The 25,255-nt window shown below is 37.0% G+C and overlaps 1 protein-coding gene across 4 annotated transcripts in view; it reads left to right on the top strand.

The window, feature by feature from the left end:
• Positions 1–25,255, top strand: part of SETD2 (SET domain containing 2, histone lysine methyltransferase) — a 158,538-nt gene that overhangs the window by 122,944 nt on the left and 10,339 nt on the right. For 3 of the 4 annotated variants that reach the window (XR_012129494.1, XM_036991512.2, XM_036991511.2), the window contains 3 exons: positions 7,234–7,368; positions 9,262–9,401; positions 11,680–11,791. Coding sequence is in view for 2 of the 4 variants with exons in the window: in XM_036991512.2 (XP_036847407.2) it covers positions 7,234–7,368; positions 9,262–9,401; positions 11,680–11,791 (387 nt within the window). In the remaining 2 variants the exon portion in view is untranslated. Of the gene's footprint in view, positions 1–7,233; positions 7,369–9,261; positions 9,402–11,679; positions 11,792–25,255 lie in introns of those variants that run through there. The other variant, XR_012129495.1, reaches the window with a different exon arrangement.

Below are 25,255 nucleotides of genomic sequence, written 5' to 3'. Positions count from 1 at the left end.
CAAAGACCCCACCAAAAAAGAAAACTACAGACCAATATCCGTGATGAACATAGATGCAAAAATATTCAACAAAATATTAGCAAACCGAATTCAAAAGTACATCAAGAGGATCATACACCATGATCAAGTGGGATTCATCACAGGGATGCAAGGATGGTACAACATTCGAAAATCCATCAACATCATCCACCACATAAACAAAAAGAAGGACAAAAACCACATTATCATTTCCATAGACGCTGTAAAAGCATTCGACAAAAGTCAACATCCATTCATGATAAAAACTCTGAACAAAATAGGTTTAGAGGGCAAGTACCTCAACATAATAAAGGCCATATATGATAAACCCACAGCCAATATCATACTGAACAGTGAGAAGCTGAAAGCTTTTCCTCTGAGATCGGGAACAAGACAGGGATGCCCACTCTCCCCACTGTCATTCAACATAGTACTGGAGGTCCTAGCCACAGCAATTAGACAAAACAAAGAAATACAAGGAATCCAGATTGGTAAAGAAAAAGTCAAACTGTCACTATTTGCAGATGACATAATATTGTACATAAAAAACCCTTAAGACTCCACTCCAAAACTGCTAGAACTGTTATCGGAATACAGCAACGTTGCAGGATACAAAATTAACACACAGAAATCTGTGGCTTTCCTATACACTAACAATAAACTAATAGAAAGAGAAATCAGGAAAACAGTTCCATCCACAAGTGCATCAAAAAGAATAAAATACCTAGGAATAAACCTAACCAAGAAAGTGGAAAACCTATACCCTGAAAAGTGCAAGACACTCTTAAGAGAAATTAAAGAGGACACTAACAAATGGAAACATATCCCATGCTCTTGGCTGGGAAGAATTAATATTGTCAAAATGGCCATCCTGCCCAAAGCAATATACAGATTCAGTGCAATCCCTATCAAACTGCTCAACGAACTGGAGCAAATATTTCAAAAATTCATATGGAACCACCTAAGACCCTGAATAGCCAGTGCAATCCTGAGAAGGAAGAATAAAGTGGGGGGGAATTTCACTCCCCAACTTCAAGCTCTACTACAAAGCCACAGTAATCAAGACAATTTGGTACTGGCACAAAATAGACCCACAGACCAGTGAACCAGAATAGAGACTCCAGACATTAACCCAAACAGATATGGTCAATTACTATATAATAAAGGAGCTATGGACATTACAATGGGGAAATGACAGTCTCTTCAACAGATGGTGTTGGCAAAACTGGACAGCTACATGTGAGAGAATGAAACTGGATCACTGTCTAACCCCATACACAAAAGTAAATTCGAAATGGTCAAAGACCTGAATGTAAGCCATGAAACCATAAAACTCTTAGAGAAAAACATAGGCAAAAATTTCTTGGACATAAACATAAGCAACTTCTTCATGAACATATCTCCCCAGACAAGGGAAACAAAAGGAAAAATGAACAAGTGGGACTATTATCAAGCCGAAAAGCTTCTGTACAGCAAAGGACACCATCAATAGAACAAAAAGGCATCCTACAGTATGGGAGTATATATTCATAAATGACAGATCTGATAAAGGGTTGACATCCAAAATATATAAAGAGCTCACACACCTAAACAAACAAAAAGCAAATAATCCAATTCAAACGTGGGCATAGGAACTGAACAGTTTTCCAAAGAAGAAATTCAGATGGCCAACAGGCACGTGAAAAGATGGTCCACATCGCTAGTCATCAGAGAAATGCAAATTAAAACCACAGTCAGATATCACCTCATGCCAGTAAGGATCGCCACCATCCAGAAGACAGACAACAACAGATGTTGGCGAGGTTGTGGAGAAAGGGGAACCCTCCTACACTGCTGGTGGAAATGTAAATTTGTTCAACCATTGTGGAAAGCAACATGGAGGTTCCCTAAAAAGCTACAAATAGAAATACCATTTGACCCAGTTATTCCACTTCTAGGAATTTTTTTCCCTAAGAATGCAGCAGCCCAGTTTGAAAAAGACAGATGCACCCCTATGTTAATTGCAGCACCATTTACAATAGCCAAGAAATGGAAGCAACCTCAGTGTCCATCAGTAAATGAATGGATAAAGAAGATGTGGTACATATACACAGTGGAATATTATTCAGCCATAAGAAGAAAACAAATCCTACCATTTGCAACAACATGGGTAGAGCTAGAGGGCATTATGCTCAATGAAATAAGCCAGGCGAGAAAGACAAGTACCAAATGATTTCACTCATCTGTAGAGTATAAGAATGAAGAAAAAACAGAAGGAACAAAACAGCAGCAGAATCACAGAACCCAAGAATGGACTAACAGTTACCAAAGGGGAAGGGACTTGGGAAGATGGGTGGGAAAGGTGGGATAAGGTGGGGGAAACAGAAAGGTGGCATTACGATTACCATGTATAATGTGGGGGGAGGCATAGGGAGGGCTGTGCAACACACGGAAGAGAAGTAGTGATTCTACAGCATCTTACTACACTGATGCACAGTGACTGTAATGAGGTTTGTGGGTGGAACTTGGAAGGGTGAAGCCTAGTAAACATAATGTTCCTCATGTAATTGTAGGTTAATGATGCAAAAAAAATAATAATAAAGTAAATCCAAAAAAGAAATGTACATAGCTTCATCCTCAGCACATTTCTGTTTCTCTCCCATCACTCATCACTCCTTAAAGTTGAATTATTATGGATGGCGGAGACTCCCTGATATGTTTCCTGTATGCACAATATTACTTAGTATTGATCGGTAATTTTTACTTAGTTTTTTGTGATGAAGCTGTATCAAACTTTTGTTCATAAGGCCGTGACAAAGTGTACTGCTTTGATCCCTAAAACCTTAGCTGTATTAACCACTTGTGTTTTTTTTCTCTTTAACCACGTTTATATATTTTATGTATTTGTAATCTTGAAGACTTGAAGTCCTTTATCTCTTATTTTTCTATTTACCATGATTCTTAACCATTTTTCCAAATTACTTTGTATTTTTATGTGTGTGTATATGTACATACATATATATGCGTATACATTTTAACGGCTATGTAATAATCCCATTTGCTTATAAGGTCGTTTTTTACCCATTTTTATGGGGTATTCACTTAAATTGAAATTTCTTTTTCTTAATTATAATTAGCACTGCACTAAATACTTTCATAATTGGTTTTGTGTGTGTGTTTGTGTTTCATGTTTGGCTTAAAGTGAATGTTACAGTTCTAAATAAGGGTAGTAAAAAAATGGGCATTGGACATCAGGCATCAATTTTCTTAGAGTTTGTTTTGTTTCATTTTTGATATGTTTAATTCTGCCTGCTACACAATGAATATTTTAGGGATCTTAAACAAATGTCTTAGGTCTTGGCTTCTACTATGTCTCACTGTGTTTTTTTTGGACCAAACCATTAGTTTAAGTTTTTACGTAAGTTTCACAGATGTAAGAAAAATGGTCTACTTTTATCCCATTCCTATTCCTAAGTATGTTGTTGACCTAGGTGTTAGAGCCTAAGCACCAGCAATGGTAGATAACAATTAAAGAATCCTCAGTGGAGAGCTCATTGTTCGTAGGATTGTTCTAACAAAATAGAATGTTATTTTTTCCTTCCCTGTGAACAAGATTTCTTTAAGTTTTAGTCATAGCCTTAAGACTCAAACATCAGAATTTTATTTGCTTTCAGTTTTCCACTGTGTTCTTACCGAGGAGTCACATACTGACTCCTTAATCTACTTTGTGTATGCTAGAGACCTAGATAAATGGACTAGGATGATTCAGATGATCCTTCCCTTTTCTGGGGGATGAGTTGATCAGAAATAAAGTGGGGGCTGTGGGTAATGAGAAGTGTAGGGTATGTTGTTAGGGTGTTTTTTGAATTCTAGCCATCATTTACATATACTGGAGACAGGTGATTATATTTTTGTTTTAGTTTTCTCATCTATAAAGTAAGCAGAATGCCTTTGAATGAGTGGTTGAGGTTTGTATGAGATAATGGATATTAATAATGATAGGTGTAAAGCACTATGTACTTTGAAGGTTTAATTACAGTTTACACTCAGTTACCATATACTGCTGAGAGAATTGACATTAGTAGTCTCCGAAATTCACCTCAACAAGGTCATTTATGTGGTGTCTGGCCCAAAGATCTGACCTCCAGGAGGAGGCCTTGATCGTTCAATGCTGTTATCAACCATACCAGGATGGGCTACTAAAAGTTTGCAAGATATGATAACTTTGAGAATTAAGTAGTATATGATATGTAAAGAAGTGTGTGTGTGTGTGTACATGTGTGCCACAACTGCCTATTAAACAAAAAAGCTCAATTTTAACTGAGGCTAAATGATTTTTAGTGGTCTTGTGACATTGAGTGTCTTATTTGTACGAAGTTTTAGTAAGTCATGTCTCAAAATTTGAGTGCTTAGAGCATAATTTTTCACATTATAAAGTGATAGTGATTTTTTTCCCCTAGAAGTGGGGGACCTCCTTAGATATCTCTTGTTAATTCCCATTGGAAATCACATTTTAAAGGTATATCTAGGTTGAATTTATGCTTGAAAAATTAGCCTTTGTGTAATTTCAAGTTGCTTGAAGGGGAGAGCTACTACTACTGACTACTTCAGGTTTTACCCCAACAAATAGATTTAATAGGCACATGCTCTTTGGATACATCTCACAAGTACATCTTTCATATTTTTTCAGTGGGACTGAAAACTGATTTTCCCCTTTTATGGTTGTTTTTGGTTTTGGTGTTGGCATGTGATTGTCACCTGGTTTGGATAGACACTATAGAACCCTGAGAAATGTTCATTTTTCCTTTACTTTTTGACAGTTTGAGTTTGAAACACTAGACCAAATAAATATTGTTATCTTGGTGATTTTTTAGCCCAGAATGCTGATACTGCTCAGACGTTTTTGGCATTTTCTTTGGTAATCATTTTCAGAACATGTTACATACCTTCCTGATGATAAATTGTTATCCTTTATTAAATAAATCTTTGAATTTAGAAACATGTAAAATTTATCTGGATCCTCATCTAGTGACTAGAGGGAATAATCAAACTAGATAATGTCATTTCAGTTGAGAAGTTATCTCATAGCCAACATTTGGAGCCAGAGTCTTCACTTCACATTGATCAGATCCATGATAAGCCTCACTTAACTATTGTTAGAGAAGTTCTTCATGAACATAGTTTCTCTGAGGGTCAAGGGAATTTTAGCCTCCAAAATATTAACATTTTTTAATGGTAGATTTAGAGGCTGAACCTTCTGATCACTCTGGAGATACCATATTTCATCCTGTGATATTTTTCTCAATGTTAGTATTTTGATGTAGCTTTAATTTTTTTTCAAAATCAGATATTAAATGTTTATCACTCAAACTGTATGATTTAATTATGAAACCCTTCCTATTCCAAATGAGTATAGGTAACAACAATAGGAGGTAATGAGATCAGGAACAAAATGGTCAGGGCCTTGTGAGGATTTTGGCTATTCATCTGAGTAATGTGGAAATCCACTGGAGTGGTTAGAACAGAGAGGCATGATCTGACATATTTTCAGGGGATCACTCTGGTTTTTCCAGGTGAAGAGATGATTGGGAGTCAAGGGCAAAAATAGGGAGATCAGTTAAAGGCTATTGAATATCTGGGCAAGAGAGTATGGCTACTTGTACTAGAATAGCAGAAGTGTGAGAAATGATCATGTTTTATACATATATATATATATGTATATATATATGTTTATATTTCAAATGCAGAACCAACAGAATTTGCTGATGGAGTAGACTATGAGAGTAGGGTCAGGAAAAAAAAAAGTTGGGATTCACTATCGTGTCTGGTGCTCAACTTTGTGGGATAGGAAAGTTCTAATTTATCAACTTATTGTCTTCTTTAGTCTTCCAGATACTGTTTCCAATTAGAATTATCCAGTGCATGTGTATTAACTTCTTACATGAACATTAACTTGCTTCTTGTATCCACTCTTCAGGATACTTCCTTCTGTGCACCCAAGCCCTTAGAAACTCAGTTTCCAGAAAAAGTGGTGATCATAGAATAGAACCCAGTTAGGTATGTTTTGTTTTATGGCTTATTTTAGCAGAGTTGAAGTAGAACTTTAAGAATGATGTATACTTCATCTTTTAGAGTATATTTAAAAATTTTTTTGAACAATATTTGATCATCTGTGTTGCAAATACCTCCTTTTGTACTGACCTCTGATTTAGTACTGTCTGTAATACATCAGTGTTAAAAAGTGTTTTGGGCCTTAACCAGATTTGGGGCTTTGGGACAGGAAATAGGTGGGAAGATAATATTTGTTACTACAAAATGTTTGGTGTTGTACAGATTTCCCATCTTGTACCCAAGTTCTTAGAGCTGAAAGCATTTCTAATGTATATATTTTTCTCTCAGGCTTTCTGCCTTGACAATTAACATTGAGTCTAGTTTGTGATCTGCATAGATAAGCTGTTCCAAAATACTGAATCAAGAATTGTGTTCTTCCTTTTCTCTATGTTCTCTCAGTAATTGTTTATTCTAAAATCTCCTAGGTAGTTTCATTTTCCTATTCAGACTCCTTCGATTTTCACTAGCATCATTCAGAATTACTATATTTTGTATTTTGGGTACTTTCAGTTAGTGCATCTGGATCATTTTACTGGGTAGAATCTCTGTCCTTAAATACATGAATACTATTCAGCTCCTTGGTAGTCTTCACCTCTTAAGACAGGAAGTTTGTTTTTCAGGGCTTCTTGTCACCTTCTTTAAGCAGTTTTTCTATTGATGAGAAATAATTCAAAATTAAGTTTAAGTCCTAGCCATGGCACTTATTTCTTATTTCTTATTAACTCCAGATGTGGGAGATACCCATCTCTGATGGTAGTCAAGACTAAGTGAGATAATATATATGAAAGGGGTTTCTGTTTTTTAAAGCCCTGTATAACCCAGGGTGTGGTAAGAATTTTAGATATACTGAATTCTGTTGTCTTTCTTGGAAGGAGTTATATAAGACTACTAAAAGCTAAAAAAGTAGTTTAAAATTTGATCTCCTTCTTACTTCCTCTACTATGAATCACTCCCTTTGACCTTTTCTCATCAGAACAATCTGTTATTAGGAGTTGGTAAAAAGGTTTCCTGAAGAGTACTGTGGAGAAGAAAAATTTCCAATAAGATGATACCAACTTGAAGTCAATTACTGTTTTATTAGAGTAGAGAAGTATAAATTATGAATTGTTTTATTTTATCTTTTAGAGTTATGCCCAGCCAAGCCTTCAGTACATCCAGGGACAACAGATTTTCACAGCTCACCCACAAGGAGTAATGGTACAGCCAACGGCGGCCGTGACTACGATAGTTGCACCAGGGCAGCCTCAGCCCTTACAGCCAGTAAGAAATGTTTCAGTTGACACAGCTATCATTGGCTGCCTGCTTTATTTTCAGAAAGTTACTTTTTGTTTTGATTTGGTTTTGGGGTTTTACTTTTGTTTTGTTTTTAAATTATTGTAGTCACCAGTTTCACTCACTCAGGGCTTATGCACCCTGAGGGAGCACTACTCAACCATTTTTTTTTTTAATTCTGTGGAATTTATAACTTTGTTGATAAATATTTTGCCCTTAGGATCCTTTTTATTTGTAATTTAAACTGATCTTAAATTTTTATACTTTGCTATGAATTTCTGAAATAATTTTCCAAATATTATTTATAGAGGACTAGAATATAACAGTACACTAGATACCATGGACTAGGGGTATAGAATTAATATACTTCAGTATACATGTGATACACTATGTATCAAGAGAAGCTGTTGGTAATACAGCATATGTAGAAGGATATGGTGAGATCTAGATGAAGTGTTGTTTTTGAATGAAAAGGGAAATAAGAGGTTGACATTGGAAACAGTTGAGAAACTTAATAGTATAACATGATCAGAATAGCAGTTTAAAATACTGAAAATTCCAGAGGCTTTTGCAGCAGTCTGGTAAGTGATGGTAGCTTTAGAAAGGTAGCACAGTTAGTGGAGATAGAGTAAAAAGACTGCATGTGAAACAACTGGAGAATAAGACAGTATGTACTTGCAATAGATGTTTGAGGGCTTGCTGTGAGTTGGGCCTTTCTAGCCATTTTGAATACAAAAATAAGGTTCCATTCCTATTCTTAGAAGCTGACACTACAGTACTTGAGGATCACAATGGATAATAGTAAAAGTAGAGTTTAGTGTCACAAAAGGTACAGATAAAGAGTTTAAAGAGGGATAGGATTAGTAATTTAGTAAATACCAAATAATTCTAAAGATTCTTAACTCAGACAGAAGCCTAGGGAAAAGAGGTAACTTTATAGGCTAGGTAGAGGACTATCAGAATGAATGAACTTAAGAGGGCCAAAGAAGAGCATCTGCATGAAGTAGAGATCTGCAGTGGTATACACAAAGCAGGAATGCTCTAAGACCTGTGTTTGCTTAAAAGTGGCCACATTTTAATTTTCTCCCAATTCTGGAGGCTGTACATCTGTAAGATCAAGATGTTGATAGGTTGGGTGTCTCCTGAGGCCATTCCTTGGCTTTGCAGATGGCTTACCTCACACTGTATTATCTTCACATGGCCTTTTCTCTGTATATGTTCCCTGATGTCTCTTCTTCTTATAAGGACACCAGTGCTGTTGGATTGGGCACCAACTTGATGACCTCATTTAACCTTAATTACCTTTTTAAAGGCCCTATCTCCAAATAAGTCACATTGAGGGTTAGGTACTCAATATATGAATTTTGTAGAACAATTCAGTCCATAACAGTGATTATGAGGTTTTTATGTTTTTAAAAAATGTGGCATTCAATTTTTAAAAATACAAGCATGAGGTTTGAAATGTACAAAAATGTACAGAAAAATATATAATGGATAAATGTTAACATTCTGCCATATTTGCTTTTCAGGTCTCTATTTTTAAAAAGACAGTTATATCTAAAGCCTATTCAGCTAATAAGTATACTGAAGTTGGTATACACCATTTAGCATTGGTTTTTTTAAGGTAGGAAAGTACTTCTCTGAATAAAAAGGCTGCTGAGTATATTTAAATGTGACGTCTTAGATGGTGAACTTGGAGTCAACTCTCAGTTTTCTGATAGATCCCTAAAGCTCTTCATATATACTGTCTCTGATCATTTCTCAGATTGCACAGAAGAGGTAGATGTATGTTTTCACATACTGCTTAAGTAGGCTACTTTTGTCCTTTCAGCCAGATTAAAAGAGATGTCACTGATGAAGAATTTGTGTGTTTCTTTTCAGCCTGAAATGGTTGTGACAAATAATCTTCTGGATCTGCCACCCCCATCTCCTCCCAAACCAAAAACTATTGTCTTACCTCCCAACTGGAAGACAGCCCGAGATCCAGAAGGGAAGATTTATTACTATCATGTGATCACAAGGTAAGAAGGTCTATGTGGGCATCCCCAAACCAGCTTTCAGTTGGTCAAAGAAACTGCCACTGTCAGGAGAGATTTATGGTTATAGACTTGTTATCATTGGCTCTTAGTTATACTTGAGGGCTGCTGGATTTCCAGAATCACATTATAAGTGTTACATCATATCTTAGACTTTGATCCTTTTTAGGTATGTTTTGGTCTATTCTTAATCTGCTAGGCTCTCTTACTAAGGAGATTTAAAAAATGATAATGACTTCATTTAACATTGTAGATATCTTGGGTCATGGGCAAACCTTTTCTTGTACAAGGCCAAGTAATAAATATTTTAGACTTTGTTGGCCAAATAGTTTCTGTCACAACTACTCAATTCTGCTGCTCTTGTGCTAGCAACCATAGGTAATATGTAAATGAATGGGCATGTCTCTGTTCCTATAAAATTTCACAGCAATAAGCACATTTGGTCTATGAACTGTAGTTTGATGACTCCTGCTATATATAAAAAACTTAATTTATCTTTTTCTTGAAAAAAAATTTTTTTAGACAGATAGCTTTATTTGAATATATGTGTGCACTTTCCAATATATAATCTTAGGTGCATAATTGGGGGTGCATATTTTGTAATCTTTATTTACCAAACTATTTGTAGAACTTTCTCAATTAATAAAGAATGACATTATTTTTTATGCATACTTATATTTTGTTATATAGGGGTCAGCAACCTATGCTAATGGGCCACTTGTTTTTGCAAAGTTTTTTGGGAACACGGATGCATCCATTTATTTCAGAATGGTCTGTAGCATCTTTCACACTAAAATGGCAGAGTAAAGTAGTTGTGACAGAGACCACATGGCCCACAAGATCAAAGATATTTACTCCCTGATCCTTTATAGAAAAAAGTTTGCCAACCCCTGCTGTTCTTTGTGGCTATACCAAATTTTATTTGGCCTACTCTGATTGATGGATTTTCACTGTTTTATGTGTAACTCCAGCCCTGGACTTGCTTTAGACACTAATCATACTACCTTCCTCAGGTAGGTTCTTAGAAGTAGAATTACTGGTCAAAAGAGCTACATGTTTTAAACTGATAAATATTTCAGCCTGTCATTAAAAAAAATTGTACCAACGTAGACTGTAACAAAAAGTATACAAAAATGTCTTTTCTTCACATAGGTTCTTTTAATCTTGTTAAGTCTAATAGGTGAGGAGGTCTCTTTTTCATTTTCAATTCTTTTGTTGTTGAGATGGTATGTTTTCAGTAGATTATTGGCCATTAGTATCTTTTGTGAATTGTTGGGAGCATCTACCCATTTTCTCCATCGATCTTTTTATCAAGGGTATTGGAAGTGTTTTTGTTTTTATGTCTTATGACATAAAGAAGTTAAAAAGTTTCATACAAATCTTTTCCTTTTATGCTTTACCAAGTGCTTTTAATGTTACTGACTAAAGATTGGTGTGGTAAGAAAGCAGAAGACTGTAATGGCAGTATTGACCTGCCAGGTAGATTGCCAGCTTCTCTAAGGCTTTTGACATTTTAAGGGATTACCCCCTGTAGCATTCCCTGTAATATCTGACTTCAGACTCCTGAACATGAATTTCCTTACTTTGGTGTTACCTCACAGATCCAGCTTTAATAAAAAAGAAATCTTTCCCTGCATATTTTCAAAACAACTATAAACATGCAGTGGTTTAACATGGTTGAATTCTTCTTGCAGTCAGCTGAGAATATTTTTAGCAGAGGGCACAATTTCTTAACCTATATGTCTTTTCCATGCTCCTAGTCATTAAACCAAAGGGGCACAACTACAAACAAGAAGCCTCCTTAAAGCAAGGAAGTTTTCTCACATAGTCAAGCACTGAGGAGGAGTTTGTTGTGATTTATTTTATTCTGCTCCAAGTACACACTACATACAATCACTATTGATTTCTTCATCTGCATAGGCAGGCACCTACTCCAGGTACTTTTTAGGCTTTGCTGAATCCCATTTTCAGGACCTTAAGAGCCAGGTGAGAAACAACCAATGTGTTTGCTTTACTGCTCTGTTCAACGTCCAACAAAACTTGCCACATCATTGTCTACAAAAATACAGTGGGCTGAACCATGTATGTCTCTGGGATAAAATCAATCTTCTGGGGAAGATATCACAATAATGTATCTTACAGAGCTGATTTACTCTGTGTCTCATTGCATGTTGTATTTTATGTATATATGAGTATAGATGTCTAAGCCAGAGTTCTCTTGTTTTCTGGCTATGACAGCATCGCTGTTCTTACCTTCTTCTAGGCAGACTCAGTGGGATCCTCCTACTTGGGAAAGCCCAGGAGACGATGCCAGCCTTGAGCATGAAGCTGAGATGGACCTGGGAACCCCAACATATGATGAAAACCCTATGAAGGTGAATATGGCTTACGCATGTGTTTTCCTGATCATTTGGGTGTCTGTATCTTGTCATTTTGTACAGCCAGTAGCCATGTGGTTTGGGGATTCTATTTTCGTTATTGTTCTGAAGAACTACAACTGTAATAAATGCTTAGGGGGACTAGGACATCCAAACAGTACAGATATATGGTATATAGAACAAAAAAATAAAAGCCCTTAATTTCTGTTCAGCTGCCGTCCTATCAGCTTGCTCTCTGGAAATAAATACCGTTAACCTTTTAGTACAGGAGTTCTCAAACAGTAACAGTTTTGAACCTCTGGGGACATTTGATAATATTTAGGGACATTTTTTGTTGTTACAACTCAGGGGATGCTACTCGCTTCCAGTGGGTAGAGGCCAGAGGAGCCACTAAAAATTATCCAATGCATGGGACATTCCCACCACAAAGAGCTGGCCTCCAATGTCACTAGTGCCTAGGTGGCAAAATCTTGCTTTAAGGTTCTTCCTGACCTTTCTGGAAAACGTACACATACAGGTGTTTTTCTTTCTTTTAATTTTAAACACACAAACAGAATCATGTAATCATACCCTGTTAGAACTTCCTTTATCACATCTTAGCTTTCCCTGAAGATCTGTCACATTCTTCTTGATGCTGCATGTTTCTTTTTAAATGTGTTTAGCTCTTTAATTGAAGTTATATATTCACCATATATTTAGCTTTTGCTAGAAAAATATGGACTTAGGTCCATGTGAAGTTTTCTAAATTTCGAATGAATCATTGAAGTCATTTAATCTCATTACTTTTGTTATGGTGCCATCACATTTTCTAGAATCATTTAGGAATATGCCCAGGACAGTTAGGTAATTGCCATTTAAGGTATCTGAAAGTTTACAAACAAAAAAAATCACAACTCCCTCTTTGGAGACTTTGGAAGCTATGTTATAGCTTTTGAAGAATAAGGAGAAAGGTTTGAGAAAGATCTCTGGTACAGGAATACAGCTGAGCTCTGAGCCCATATATATAAAGCTCATTGGAGGAGACTTTATTTTTTGTAACTTAACTATTAGTCATGATTCAGTCTTTTGTTCTGGTGTGTGTGTTAAGTTAGTCCTTCAAAGCGAATGAAGAACAGGCATAAGTCCAAGTGTTGTGTACCTGTAAGAGAACTAAAATTTTCTCAAACCAACCCACATGATGCAGCCTTTCTCTGTCATTCATTTCTTTAACACTAGCCTCCTGACATTTGGCTCAATTATTTCATCAAATTATTTCAGGAATATTAAGCAACGAACCATAAGGAGTCCATGTAGGGGTCTTCAAAAGCAAGTATAGTATATCCTAGGATGGGAAAGCACTGACTTAAATCCAATGTTTAATTAAAAAATTACTCTGATGTATTGGTATGCTTCCATATATTGGGAAGGGAGTGATACATGTGTAAACATGAGAGGGAGTGGGAAAGAGAAAACATTCCTACTAGCTTTTAACTGCCTCAGGAGGGTTAAATAGCAAGACTTCTTTTGGAGATCAAAGATGTTACCTTTCATTTAGTTTTCAGAAAAGATTGGAGGAAAATCTTTACCATTTTTCTTTTTGGCCATAGTATGAATACATAAATTAGCTCCTCCTGGAATTCAAATAATAATAATGAGACTACACAAAGTAATTAATCTGTCAAATGTATTTCTTATTGTGAACAAATAGTTAAAGGAAGAGGTGTCTTCTCTCTGAAACAGATGCGTATTCAAACCAAAACAGAGCTTACAACTTCAGTTTCTTCAGTGAACTTAAGGTTTAACCTGTTCATAAAATAGTTGTACCGTTTCTACCTGAGCAGAAGATAAAAATCAATTTGAGAGGGTTTTTACACCTAGTATGTGATTTCATCACCTTTGCTAACCAGCTTGAAAGATCCTAGCCATGTAATTCAGAAGAAAGGAAAACAAATTGGCTTTCTATGGCCATTTTTCTTTGTCTAAAATTTTTCTCCCTTACTGTACCTAAAACACTTTCTTGGATTGCTTGCAGCACAGTTAATATAGTATCTTTGTATTTGCAAATGCTCTTTCAGCTGTAAGTAACAAAAATGCAGCTCAAACCAACATAAACGGACACACAGACTTGTATGACTTGGAGGTCAAGAGTGGTTACTGGTTTTAGGCATGGCTAGATTCTGTGACTTGGATGATGGTGTCATGATTATCACCATCACTGCCTCTGCTTCTCTTTATATGTAAAACAAGGTGAGAGTCAAATCTGGAAATCCTTTTAAGAAGAGCAACTCAATATATTGGAGTCTTGTGTAAAGTCCTGTGCTGTGGGAGAGGGTAAGGGATGATAGTGGAATGACCTGGGCCTCCATTGCTCAAATAGCTTACCTCGTTATGTCAAGTTCACTGAGAAGCCTGGGTTAACTGGGCTTGATTTTCAGTCAGCAATTCACATACAGGATCAGATTTGTTTCTCTCTAGCCAGGAGCTGAGTCACCCTCAACTTTTGTAAAATAGGATTTTGATGATTTCTGTATATGAATAGTGAGTAAGATTTTGATGTCATTTTAGTCAGTTATTACAGAAGGTGAAAGAGACAATTTGTGAAATCCATTTAAGTGCTGTAGACCCATGGAAGGTGGGAGAGGGCTGACCACCCACAACAGAAGGTTGCACCTACGTGTGCAAATATGTGTTGGCAGTAATGGAGTGAACCACCTGATTTTAAAAACGTTTACATTATTTAATGAGGGGCACTTTTGACCATATATGAGAGCTGTTAAGAGATTTCGAAAAATCTCCCGGAGAAGAATAAATTACATTTGAAACTTTTCATGAGTTAAATATTCAAGAAAGTGTGTATATTTTTTTCTTGTACATCTCAACAAGAGAAGGAGTTTTATTTAACTCACTTATCACTTAATAAAGATACACAAGTACTTAACAGAATACTTGGCGAGTGAACCAACCTATCAGGGAAGAGAGCTGATGACTAGCTCATTGATTTTTACAGTGCTTATGTCTCACAGCTTATGTCTACAAGCCCTAAAATTCATAATGAGATGCACATAGAGGAATTTACAAGCACCTATATAAAGCATTCAGAGTCTTGTGGATAATTTTATAACATACCTTTTTACTACCTAAGACTGTGACACCTCTGCCTTTTAATTAGTGTATTTAATCTGTTGATATTTAGCAAATGTGTCAGTAAGGTTGGATTTAAGATCTACCCTCTTGTTTTCTAATTTTTTCATCTGTTTGTTCTGTTTTGCTTTTCTTGCTTTCTTTTGATTTGATTTAGATCGCCCTCCACCCCTCACCCCAAAGATTCCCTTTACCTTTTTTCTACTGGCGTATTAGCCACACTTCTTTGTCTTCTTTCTCAGGGGTAGCTCTAAGGAGTGGTTACCATAGTGCGGTGTGCGGACCTCTAAGGATTCCCTCAAGGGAGCCATGAGGTCAAAACTATTTTCATAATAATACTAAAACATTATATGCCATTGTCATTCTCAATTATTCACTAGTATACTGTGAACTTTACAAAGTGAACATGACATGACTAAGTGCACAAGGACATGGGAATCCAGCTGTCTTCTGTTAAACTTGACATTAAAAAGGTTTCTAAAGTGTAAAACTGCCACTCTTACTAAATTTCTTTAGTTTGAAAAAGTAGTTTGTTTTCACACAAAAAATATATTATTTATATTAACATATAATGGGTTTATGCTATTTCAAAATAATAATTTTTTCCTGTTTGAACTTAATTTCCAGTATGGTAAATTTTCATAGATATAGCCCATTGGAACAAAAGCTCTCTGGTGTCCCTAGTATTTGAAGAGCATAAAGGAATCTTGAGACCTAAGAGTTTGAGAACTGCTCTTAAGGTTAACAATATGCATATGTATTATATATCTTACAGCAGTCTGCTTTTGTGTAAAATACCACTTTATCTATAGTTGTAAGAATGTACTTACATTTTGCCCTCTGTCGATCGTGCTGTTGCTGTCATACATTTTATTTATTTTTTCATGGTATAAACCCAGAATACATTATTTTTTGCTTTAAACAGTTTGTTATATATTAAATTTCTTTTTTGACTTAGAGCACAGTCTTATAGTTACCCACATATTGACCATTTCCAGCACTCTTCATTCTTTTTTGTAGATTTGAGTTTTTTTCTGGTATCATTTTCCTTTATTCTGGAGAATTTTAAAAAATATTTCAAATATTTAGGGTCTAATCATGAATTCTCTGACTGTTGTTAATTCAGTTTTGTCTGGAAACGGTCCTCATCTTGCCTCTTTTTTTTTTTTTTTTTTTTTGTAACTTTCAATTTTTATAGCAGTTTTCAGGTTGACGTCAAAATTGAGTGGAAAGCACAGAGAGCTTCTGTGTATCATCTGTCACCACACATGCACCACTTGAACTTACATTGATACATCATTATCACCCAAAGTCCATAGCTTGCATTAGGGTTTTTGGTGTTGGTCAATCTATGGGTTTCACAAATGTGTAATGGCGTGTATTCATTATAGTATGGTACATAATAGTTGCACTGCTGGGAAAATCCTCTTTGCTCCCCCTATTCATCCTGTCCTCCCTTTCCACCTCTCCTATCCCTAATCCCTGACAATCGCTGATGTTTTTATTGTTTCCATAGTTTTGCCTTCTGCAGAATGTCATATAGCTGAAACTCATATAGTAGGCAGTCTTTTCAGATGAACTTTGTTCACTTAGCAATATACATTTAAGATTCCTCCACGTCTTTTCATGGTTTAATAGCTCATTTCTGGGTTGTTTTATTATTTATTTTGTTATCATTAATCTACAATTACATGAAGAACGTTACGTTTACTAGGGTCCGCCCTTCACCAAGTCCCCCCCACAAACCCCATTACAGCACCTGTCCATCAGCGTAGTAAGATGTTATAGAATCACTACTTGTCTTCTCTGTGTTGCACAGCCCTGCCCATGCCCCCCACCAACATTATACATGCTAATCGTAATGCCACCTTTCTTTTTCCCCAGCCTTATCCCTCCCTTCCCAGCCATCCTCCCCAGTCACATTCCCTTTGGTAACTGTTAGTCCATTCTTAGGTTCTGTGATTCTGTTGCTGTTTTGTTCCTTCAGTTTTTCTTTGTTCTTATACTTCACATATAAGTGAAATCATTCGGTATTTGTCTTTCTTCTCCTGGCTTATTTCACTGAGCATAATACCCTCTAGCTCCATCCATGTTGTTGCAAATAGTAGGATTTCTTTTCTTCTTATGGCTGAATAGTATTCCATTGTGTATATGTACCACATCTTCTTTATCCATTCATCTACTGATGGACACTTAGGTTGCTTCCATTTCTTGGCTATTGTAAATAGTGGTGCGATAAACATAGGGGTGCATCTGTCTTTTTCAAATAGGGCTGCTGCATTCTTGGGGTAAATTCCTAAAAGTGGAATTCCTGGGTCAAATGGTATTTCTATTTTGAGCTTTTTGAGGAACTGCCATACTGCTTTCCACAGTGGATGAACTAATTTACATTCCCACCAGCAGTGTAGGAGGGTTCCCCTATCTCCACAACCTCGCCAACATCTGTTTTTGTTTGTCTTTTGGATGGTAGCCATCCTTACTGGTGTGAGGTGATATCTCATTGTGGTTTTAATTTGCATTACTCTGATAACTAGTGATGTGGAGCATCTCTTCATGTGTCTGTTGGCCATCTGAATTTCTTGTTTGGAGAACTGTCTGTTAGCTCCTCTGCCCTTTTTTAAATTGGATTATTTGCTTTTTGTTTGTTGAGGTGCATGAGCTCTTTATATATTGTAGATGTCAAGCCTTTATCGGATCTGTCATTTATGAATATATTGTCCCATACTGTAGGGTACCTTTTTGTTCTATTGATGGTGTCCTTTGCTGTACAGAAGCTTTTGAGCTTGATGTAGTCCCACTTATTCCTTCTTGCTTTTGTTTCCCTTGCCCAGGGAGATATGTTCATGAAGAAATCCCTCATGTTTATGTCAAAGAGAATTTTGCCTATGTTTTTTTCTAAGAGTTTTATGGTTTCATGACTTACATTTAGGTTTATGATCCATTTTGAATTTACTTTTGTGTATGGGGTTAGACAGAGGTCCAGTTTCATTCTCTTACATGTAGCTGTTCAGTTTTGCCAACACCATCTGTTGAAGACACTGTCACTTCCCATTGTATATCCATGGCTCATTTATTGTATATTAATTGACCATATATGTTTGGGTTAATGTCTGAAGTCTCTATTCTGTTCCACTGGTTGTGGCTCTGTTCTTGTGCCAGTACCAAATTGTCTTCATTACTGTGGCTTTGTAGTAGAGCTTGAAGTTGGGGAGCAAGATTCCCCCCTCCCCCCCCACTTTATTCTTCCTTCTCAGGATTGCTTTGGCTATTCAGGGTCTTTGGTGTTTCCATGTGAATTTTTTTTTTATTTTGGTATCATTAATCTATAATTACAGAAAGAACATTATGTTTACTAGGTTCCCCCCTTCACCAAGTCCCCCCCACATACCCCTTCACAGTCACTGTCCATCTGCGTAGTAAGATGCTGTAAAATCACTACCTGTCTTCTCTATGTTGCACAGCCCTCCCCATGCCGCCTGCACACTATACATGCTAATGGTAATGCCCTCTTTCTTTTTCCCCGCCCTTTTTTCCCACCCATCATCCCCAGTCCCCTTCCCTTTGGTAACTATTACTCCATTCTTGGGTTCTGTGATTCTGCTGCTGTTTTGTTCCTTCAGTTTTCCTTTGTTCTTAATATCATGTCATCTGCAAATAGTGACAGTTTAATTTCTTCTTTACCAATCTGGATACCTTGTATTTCTTTGTTTTGTTTGGTTGCCATGGCTAGGAACTCCAGTACTATGTTGAATAACAGTGGGGAGAGTGGGCATCCCTGTCTTGTTCCTGATCTCAGAGGAAAAGCTTTCAGCTTCTCACTGTTCAGTATGATATTGGCTGTGGGTTTATCATATATGGCCTTTATTATATTGAGGTACTTGCCCTCTATACCCATTTTGTTGAGAGTTTTTATCATGAATGGATGTTGAATTTTGTTGAATGCTTTTTCAGCATCTATGGAGATGATATGTGGTTTTTGTCCTTTTTATTTATGTGGTGGATGATGTTGATGGATTTTTGAATGTTGTACCATCCTTGCATCCCTGGCATGAATCCCACTTGGTCGTGGTGTATGATCCTTTTGATGTATTTTTGAATTCGGTTTGCTAATATTTTCTTGAGTATTTTTTGCATCTGCGTTCATCAGGGATATTGGTCTGTAATTTTCTTTTTTGGTGGGGTCTTTGCCTTGTTTTGGTATTAGAGTGATTCTGGCTTCATAGAATGAGTTTGGAAGTATTCCCTCCTCTTCTGTTTTTTGGAAAACTTTACGGAGAACGGGTATTATGTCTTCTTTGTATGTCTGATAAAATTCAGCGGTGAGTCCATCTGGACCAGGGGTTTGGTTCTTGGGTACTTTTTTGATTACCACTTAAATTTCTTTACTGGTAATTGGTCTGTGTAGATTTTCTGTTTCTTCCTTGGTCAGTCTTGGAAGGTTGTATTTTTATAGGAAGTTGTCCGTTTCTTCTAGGTTTTCCAGCTTGTTACCATATAGGTTTTCATAGTATTCTCTAATAATTCTTTATATTTCTGTGGGGTCCATTGTGACTTTTCCTTTCTTGTTTCTGATTCTGTTGATGTGTGTTGATTCTCTTTTTCTCTTAATAAGTTGGCTAGAGGCTTATCTATTTTGTTTATTTTCTCAAAGAACCAGCTCTTGGTTTCATTGATTTTTTTCTTTTGTTTTATTCTTCTCAATTTTATTTATTTCTTTTCTGATCTTTATTATGTCCCTTCTTCTGCTGACCTTAGGCCTCATTTGTTCTTCTTTTTCCAATTTCGATAATTGCAACGTTAGACTATTCATTTCGGATTGTTCTTCCTTGTTTAAGGATGCCTGAATTGCTGCATACTTTCCTCCCAAAACTGCTTTTGCTGCATCCCACAGAAATCAGGGCTTTGTGTTGTTGTCATTTGTTTCCATATATTCCTTGATCTCTATTTTAATTTGTTCATTGATCCATTGATTATTTAGGAGCATGCCGTGTGTTTGTGAGCCTTTTTTTTTCTTTGTACAATTTACTTCTAGTTTTATGTGTTTGTGGTCTGAGAAGTTGGTTAGTAGAGTTTCAATCTTTTTGAATTTACTGAGGCTCTTTTTGTGGCCTAGTATGTGGTCTATTCTGGAAAATGTTCCATGTGCACTTGAGAAGAATGAGTATCCTGTTGCTTTTGGTTGTGGAGTTCTATAGATGTCTTTTAGGTCCATCTGCTCTAGTGTTTTTCAGTGCCTCTGTGTCCTTATTTTCTGTCTGGTGGATCTATCCTTCGGAGTGAGTGGCATGTTGAAGTCTCCTAAAATTAGTGCATTGCATTCTATTGCCTCCTTTAGTTCTATTAGTATTTGTTTCATGCCAGTGCTCCTGTGTTGGGTGTATATATATTTATAATAGTTATATCTTCTTGTTGGACTGAGCCCTTTATCATTATGTAATGTCCTTTTTTATCTCTTGTTACTTTCTTTGTTTTGAAGTCTATTTTGTCTGATACTAGTACTGCAACAGCTGCTTTTTTCTCCCTGTTGTTTGCATGAAATAACTTTTTCCATCCCTTGACTTTTAGTCTGTGCATGTGTTTGGGTTTGAGGTGAGTCTCTTATAAGCAGCATATAGATGGGTCTCGCTTTTTTATCCATTCTGGTACTCTGTGTCTTTTGATTAGTGCATTCAGTCCATTTACATTTAGGGTAATTATTGAAAGATATGTACTTATTGCCATTGCATGCTTTAGATTCATGGTTGCCAAAGGTTCAAGGTTAGCTTCTTTAGTATCTTACTGTCTAACTTAACTCACTTATTGAGCTATTATAAACACTGTTTGGTGATTCTTTATTTCTCTCCCTTCTTATTCCTACTCCTCCATTCTTTATATGTTGGGTGTTTTATTCTGTGCTCTTTTGTGTTTCCTTTAACTGCTTTTGTGGGTAGTTGATTTTTTTTTTTTTTGCCTTCAGTTAGTATTTGTTTGGTCTGCTTTCTTTGCTGTGATTTTATTGTCTCTGGTAACATCTGTTTAGTCTTAGGAGTTCTCCCATATAGAGCAGTCCCTCTAAAATACCCTGTAGGAGGGGGTTTGGGAGAGGCAAATTCCCTCAACTTTTGCTTGTCTGGGAATTGTTTAATCCCTCCTTCATATTTAAATGATAATAGTGCTGGATACAGTATTCTTGGTTCAAGGCTCTTCTGTTTCGTTGCATTAAATATATCATGTCATTGTCTTCTGGCCTGTAAGGTTTCTGTTGAGACGTCTGATGATAACCTGATGGTTTTCCTTTGTAGGTAACCTTTTTCCTCTCTCTAGCTGTCTTTAAAACTCTGTCCTTTTCCTTGATCTTTGACATTTTAATTATGTGTCTTGGTGTTGTCTTCCTTGGGTCCCTTCTGTTGGGAGTTTTGTGTACTTCTGTGGTCTGAGCGATTATTTCCTCCCCCAGTTTGGGGAAGTTTTCAGCAATTGCTTCTTCAAAGACACTTTCTATCCCTTGTTCTCTCTCTTCTTCTTCTGGTACCCCTTTAATGTGGGTATTGTTCCTTTTGGATTGGTCACACAGTTCTCTTAATATTGTTTGTTTCCTTGAGATCCTCTTATCTCTCTCTGCGTCAGAAGCGTTCCTGTTCTCTGGTTTCTATTCCGTCAATGGCCTCTTGCATCTTATCATCTTATCCATTCTGCTTCTAAATCCTTCCAGAGATTGTTTCATTTCTGTAATCTCCCTCCAGACGTCATCCCTTAGCTCTTGCATATTTCTCTGCAGCTCCATCAGCCTGGTTATGACCTTTATTTTGAATTCTTTTTCACGGAGATTGGTTAGGTCTATCTCCTCAGGGGTTGTCTCTGTTAGTCTGGTCTGGATCCCATTCTTGCGCCTTTTCATGGCAATAGAGGTAGATGTGGGGAGCTGGTGCATGTGTCTGCTGGGAGAACGTCCCTTCTTGCTAGTTGTGGCCTTCCTTTCCTGGGAGAACAGCGACCTCTAGCGGCTTGTGCTGGGCAGCTCCACACAGACAGGGTGTCTGATTCTTGCCCAGCCGCTGTGGAAGAAGCTCTGCCTGGTTGCTGTAGGCGTGGCCGCTGTCTCTATGCCGGAGTCACACCGGAGGGGAAATGGGTGGGAGGCTGTTAATCACCGTGAGGAGCCTCTGAGGTGCACTGCCACCCAGGGTTTTGGGATGCCCGGAGTTCCCCGAGATTCCCAGTTATTGGGCTGATTGAGCTGGGACGCTTCCATCCAGCTGTGAGGCCCCTGTCCCTTGAAGATTTTCAAAGGGCACTCACTTTTCTTTTGTCCCTGGGGCCCCGGCTGCAGGGACCCGCTCACAGGTCTTACTGTCTTGTTTCCCTAGTATCCAGCACACCACGTACTGTGTGTCTGCGCTCTGGTGTGGATGGCTAGGGCTGGGTCTTTAGCAGTCCTGGTCTCCCTCTCCCTCCCCACCCCAACTCCTCTCCTCCCACCGGGAGCTGGTGTGAGGGGTGCTCGGGCCCCGCTGGGCCACGGCTTGTATCTTACCCCCTTCGCGAGGCACTGGGTTCTCGCAGGTGTAGATGTAGTCTGGCTGTTGTCCTGTATCTCTAGTCTCTCTTTTAGGAATAGTTGTATTTGTTGTATTTTCAAAATTATATATAGTTTTGGGAGGAGATTTCTGCTGCTCTACTCAAGCTGCCGTCTTGGCTCCATCCTCTCATTTCTTTTTAACTCTGAATTATAGTCCATTGTCTGGATATAACACAGTATGTTTATATATTTGTCCTTCAGCTACCAAAGGACATCTTGAGCAATTACAAATAAAGCTGCTAAAAAAATCCATGTGCAGGGTTTTTGTGAACATAAGTTTTCGACTCATTTGTGTTAATACCCAGGATCACAGTTTTTGGTGATCTGATAAGAGTATGTTTAATTTTGTAACAAGCTGCCAGACTCTTATCTTTATTTTTGAAGGTTGTTTTCTCTAGGTATAGAATTCTAACTTGATACTTCATTTCCCTTTCAATACTTAAAAGATGTTATTCCATTTTTTTCTTACAGTCATTTCTATAGAAGAGTATACTTACCTTTGTTCCCCCAGAAATCATATGTCTTTCCTTCATTACACCTATGTGGAGAAAAGTGTTAATTTTCTCTTTATAATTGATTTTTAACAGCTTGATTGTGATGTACCTTGGTGTTGTAGTCTATGTGCTTTAACCTCACGATTTTTTTGAGCTTTTTGGATCTGTGGGTTGATACTTCAAGTATTGTTTTCAGCTCTAAAATTTCAACTATTTTTTGATAGTATCACTTTCTTCACTGTTCATGTTTTTCTTTACATCCTTGAACATTTATAATACCTGTTTTATTGTTTGTTAATTCCAACCTCACTTTTATTTCAGGGCATGTTTCTGTTGACTGGTTTTTCTTGTGGTTGTCAGATTGACATTCTCCTGCTTCATGTGTGCCTAGTAATTTTCAGTTGAACATTGCACATTTTGATTTTTATGCTGTTGAGTTTCCATTAAGACTGTTGGGCTTTGCAAAACAGAAGGAATGAAACAGCATTAGACTCATAGACATTGAGAAGTGACGTGGTTACCAAGAGGGAGGGGAATGGGCAGGGTTTGGAGGGGAGGGGGCTGTTGAACCACTGTGATATACATTTGACTTAAAAAAAAAAGGCTATTGGGCTTTGTTCTGGCAGCAGTTATTTTATTTATGGATCAGCTTGATTCTTTAGAGGCTTGCTTATAATCTTTGTTAGGTTGGATCCAGAGTAGTCTTCTCTCTCACGATGACTACTACTACCTAAAAGATGGCCTTTCTGGGATCTCTGCTGAAGGCCTCAGGTTAACACTGAAGTCTCTTCACTCTGGCTGGTTGAAGTTTAGATGTTTCTCAGACTTATGTGAGCTCTGGAAATTGTTAGTTTATAGCTCATCTTCCTCTGACCTCCAGTCTCTATCTCCTCAGCTCATAAGACTACCATGCTATGTATGCTTGGATTTTCCTCCCTGCTTCAGAGTGTCTGGTACAGGTGGAAAGGTGGGGTAATCAAAGACTTAGCTCATTTTTTCTCCTTGTCTCTGTAATCATAATCCAGTGCTGCCTAATGTCCAGTATATGGAAATTGTTTCATGTATTTTGTGTCATTTTCTAGTTATTTACACCTAGTTTACAATGAGAAGAATAGTTCATTAATAGTTAATTTGTCATGGCCAGAAGTACAAGTCTGTAGATGGGCTTTTAAAAAAACAAACTGTATTGATAGATCTACTATAAAGTTGAATTGTTTTTGTTGTACAATTCAGTGACTTTTAATAAACTTACCAGATTATGCAATCATTACCATTATCTGATTTTAGAACATTTTTTAATCCCCCCCAATAAGATTTCTCATACTTATTTATAGTTAATTCCCATACACATCCAAGCCCAACCACTAATTTACTTAGTTCTTGATAGATTGCCTTCTCTGGACATTGGATATAAATGGAATAATACAATATATAGTCTTCTGTGACTGCCTTCTTTCATAGCATAATGTTTTCAAAGTTTATCCTTTCTGTAGCATGTATCAGAATTTCATTTTTATGGCTAAATAATATTCCATTATATAGGTATACCCACATTTTGTATATCCATTCACCAGTTGATAGATATTTGGGTTGTTCCCATTCTTTGGCAGTTAGGAATAATGGTACATGAACATTTATTCAAGGGCTTGTTTGGACATATATTTTTGGTTCTCTTGGGTAGATACTAAGAGTGGAATTGCTGGGTCATGTGACTAATCTTTATTTAACTTTTTAAGAAAGTTTCTGTTTTCTAACGTAGCTATGCCATTGTACATTTCTACCCCAGCAATGTTTAAAGGTTTCATGGGAGAGTTTTTATAGAGACAGTACCTAAGGAAAAAAACAGAACAAGTGCCATGTGCTTCCAGCAAAAACTAGCTGGATATTAAATCTGTATCTTATAGGCCTTTTTATCTCTGATTTGTCAGCTTTACCTTTTCTTGTATTCTTAATGAGAGAATATAAATAAGAGGCATCTACTCTGTTATTAACCCTTTGATCTGGATATAGTAGATAAAGGAACAAGTAAGTTTTGATTTCAACCAGCCTTGCCCTAATATACAAGTGAGGGGCTTGAGGTGTCAGTCAGTCTTTGAATCCCTTTCCAGACCAGAGTCTCTAGCATCAAGACCTAGTCTGACTTGGATAACTAAAGATTTAATTTGGATCTAATATTTCTGACCAGTTTACAACTGCATTCATCCAACTGGCATCTCAATAGACAGGAAAAGGATGCCTGATGGGGTATGTGTTTATTCCTTTTGCCTTGCTTTTCTTATCATTAAGGGC

This window comes from Manis javanica, chromosome 3 (assembly GCF_040802235.1).
Source record: "Manis javanica isolate MJ-LG chromosome 3, MJ_LKY, whole genome shotgun sequence".
Taxonomy (NCBI): Eukaryota; Metazoa; Chordata; class Mammalia; order Pholidota; family Manidae; genus Manis; species Manis javanica.
This window is presented reverse-complemented; position numbering and strand designations above follow the sequence as displayed.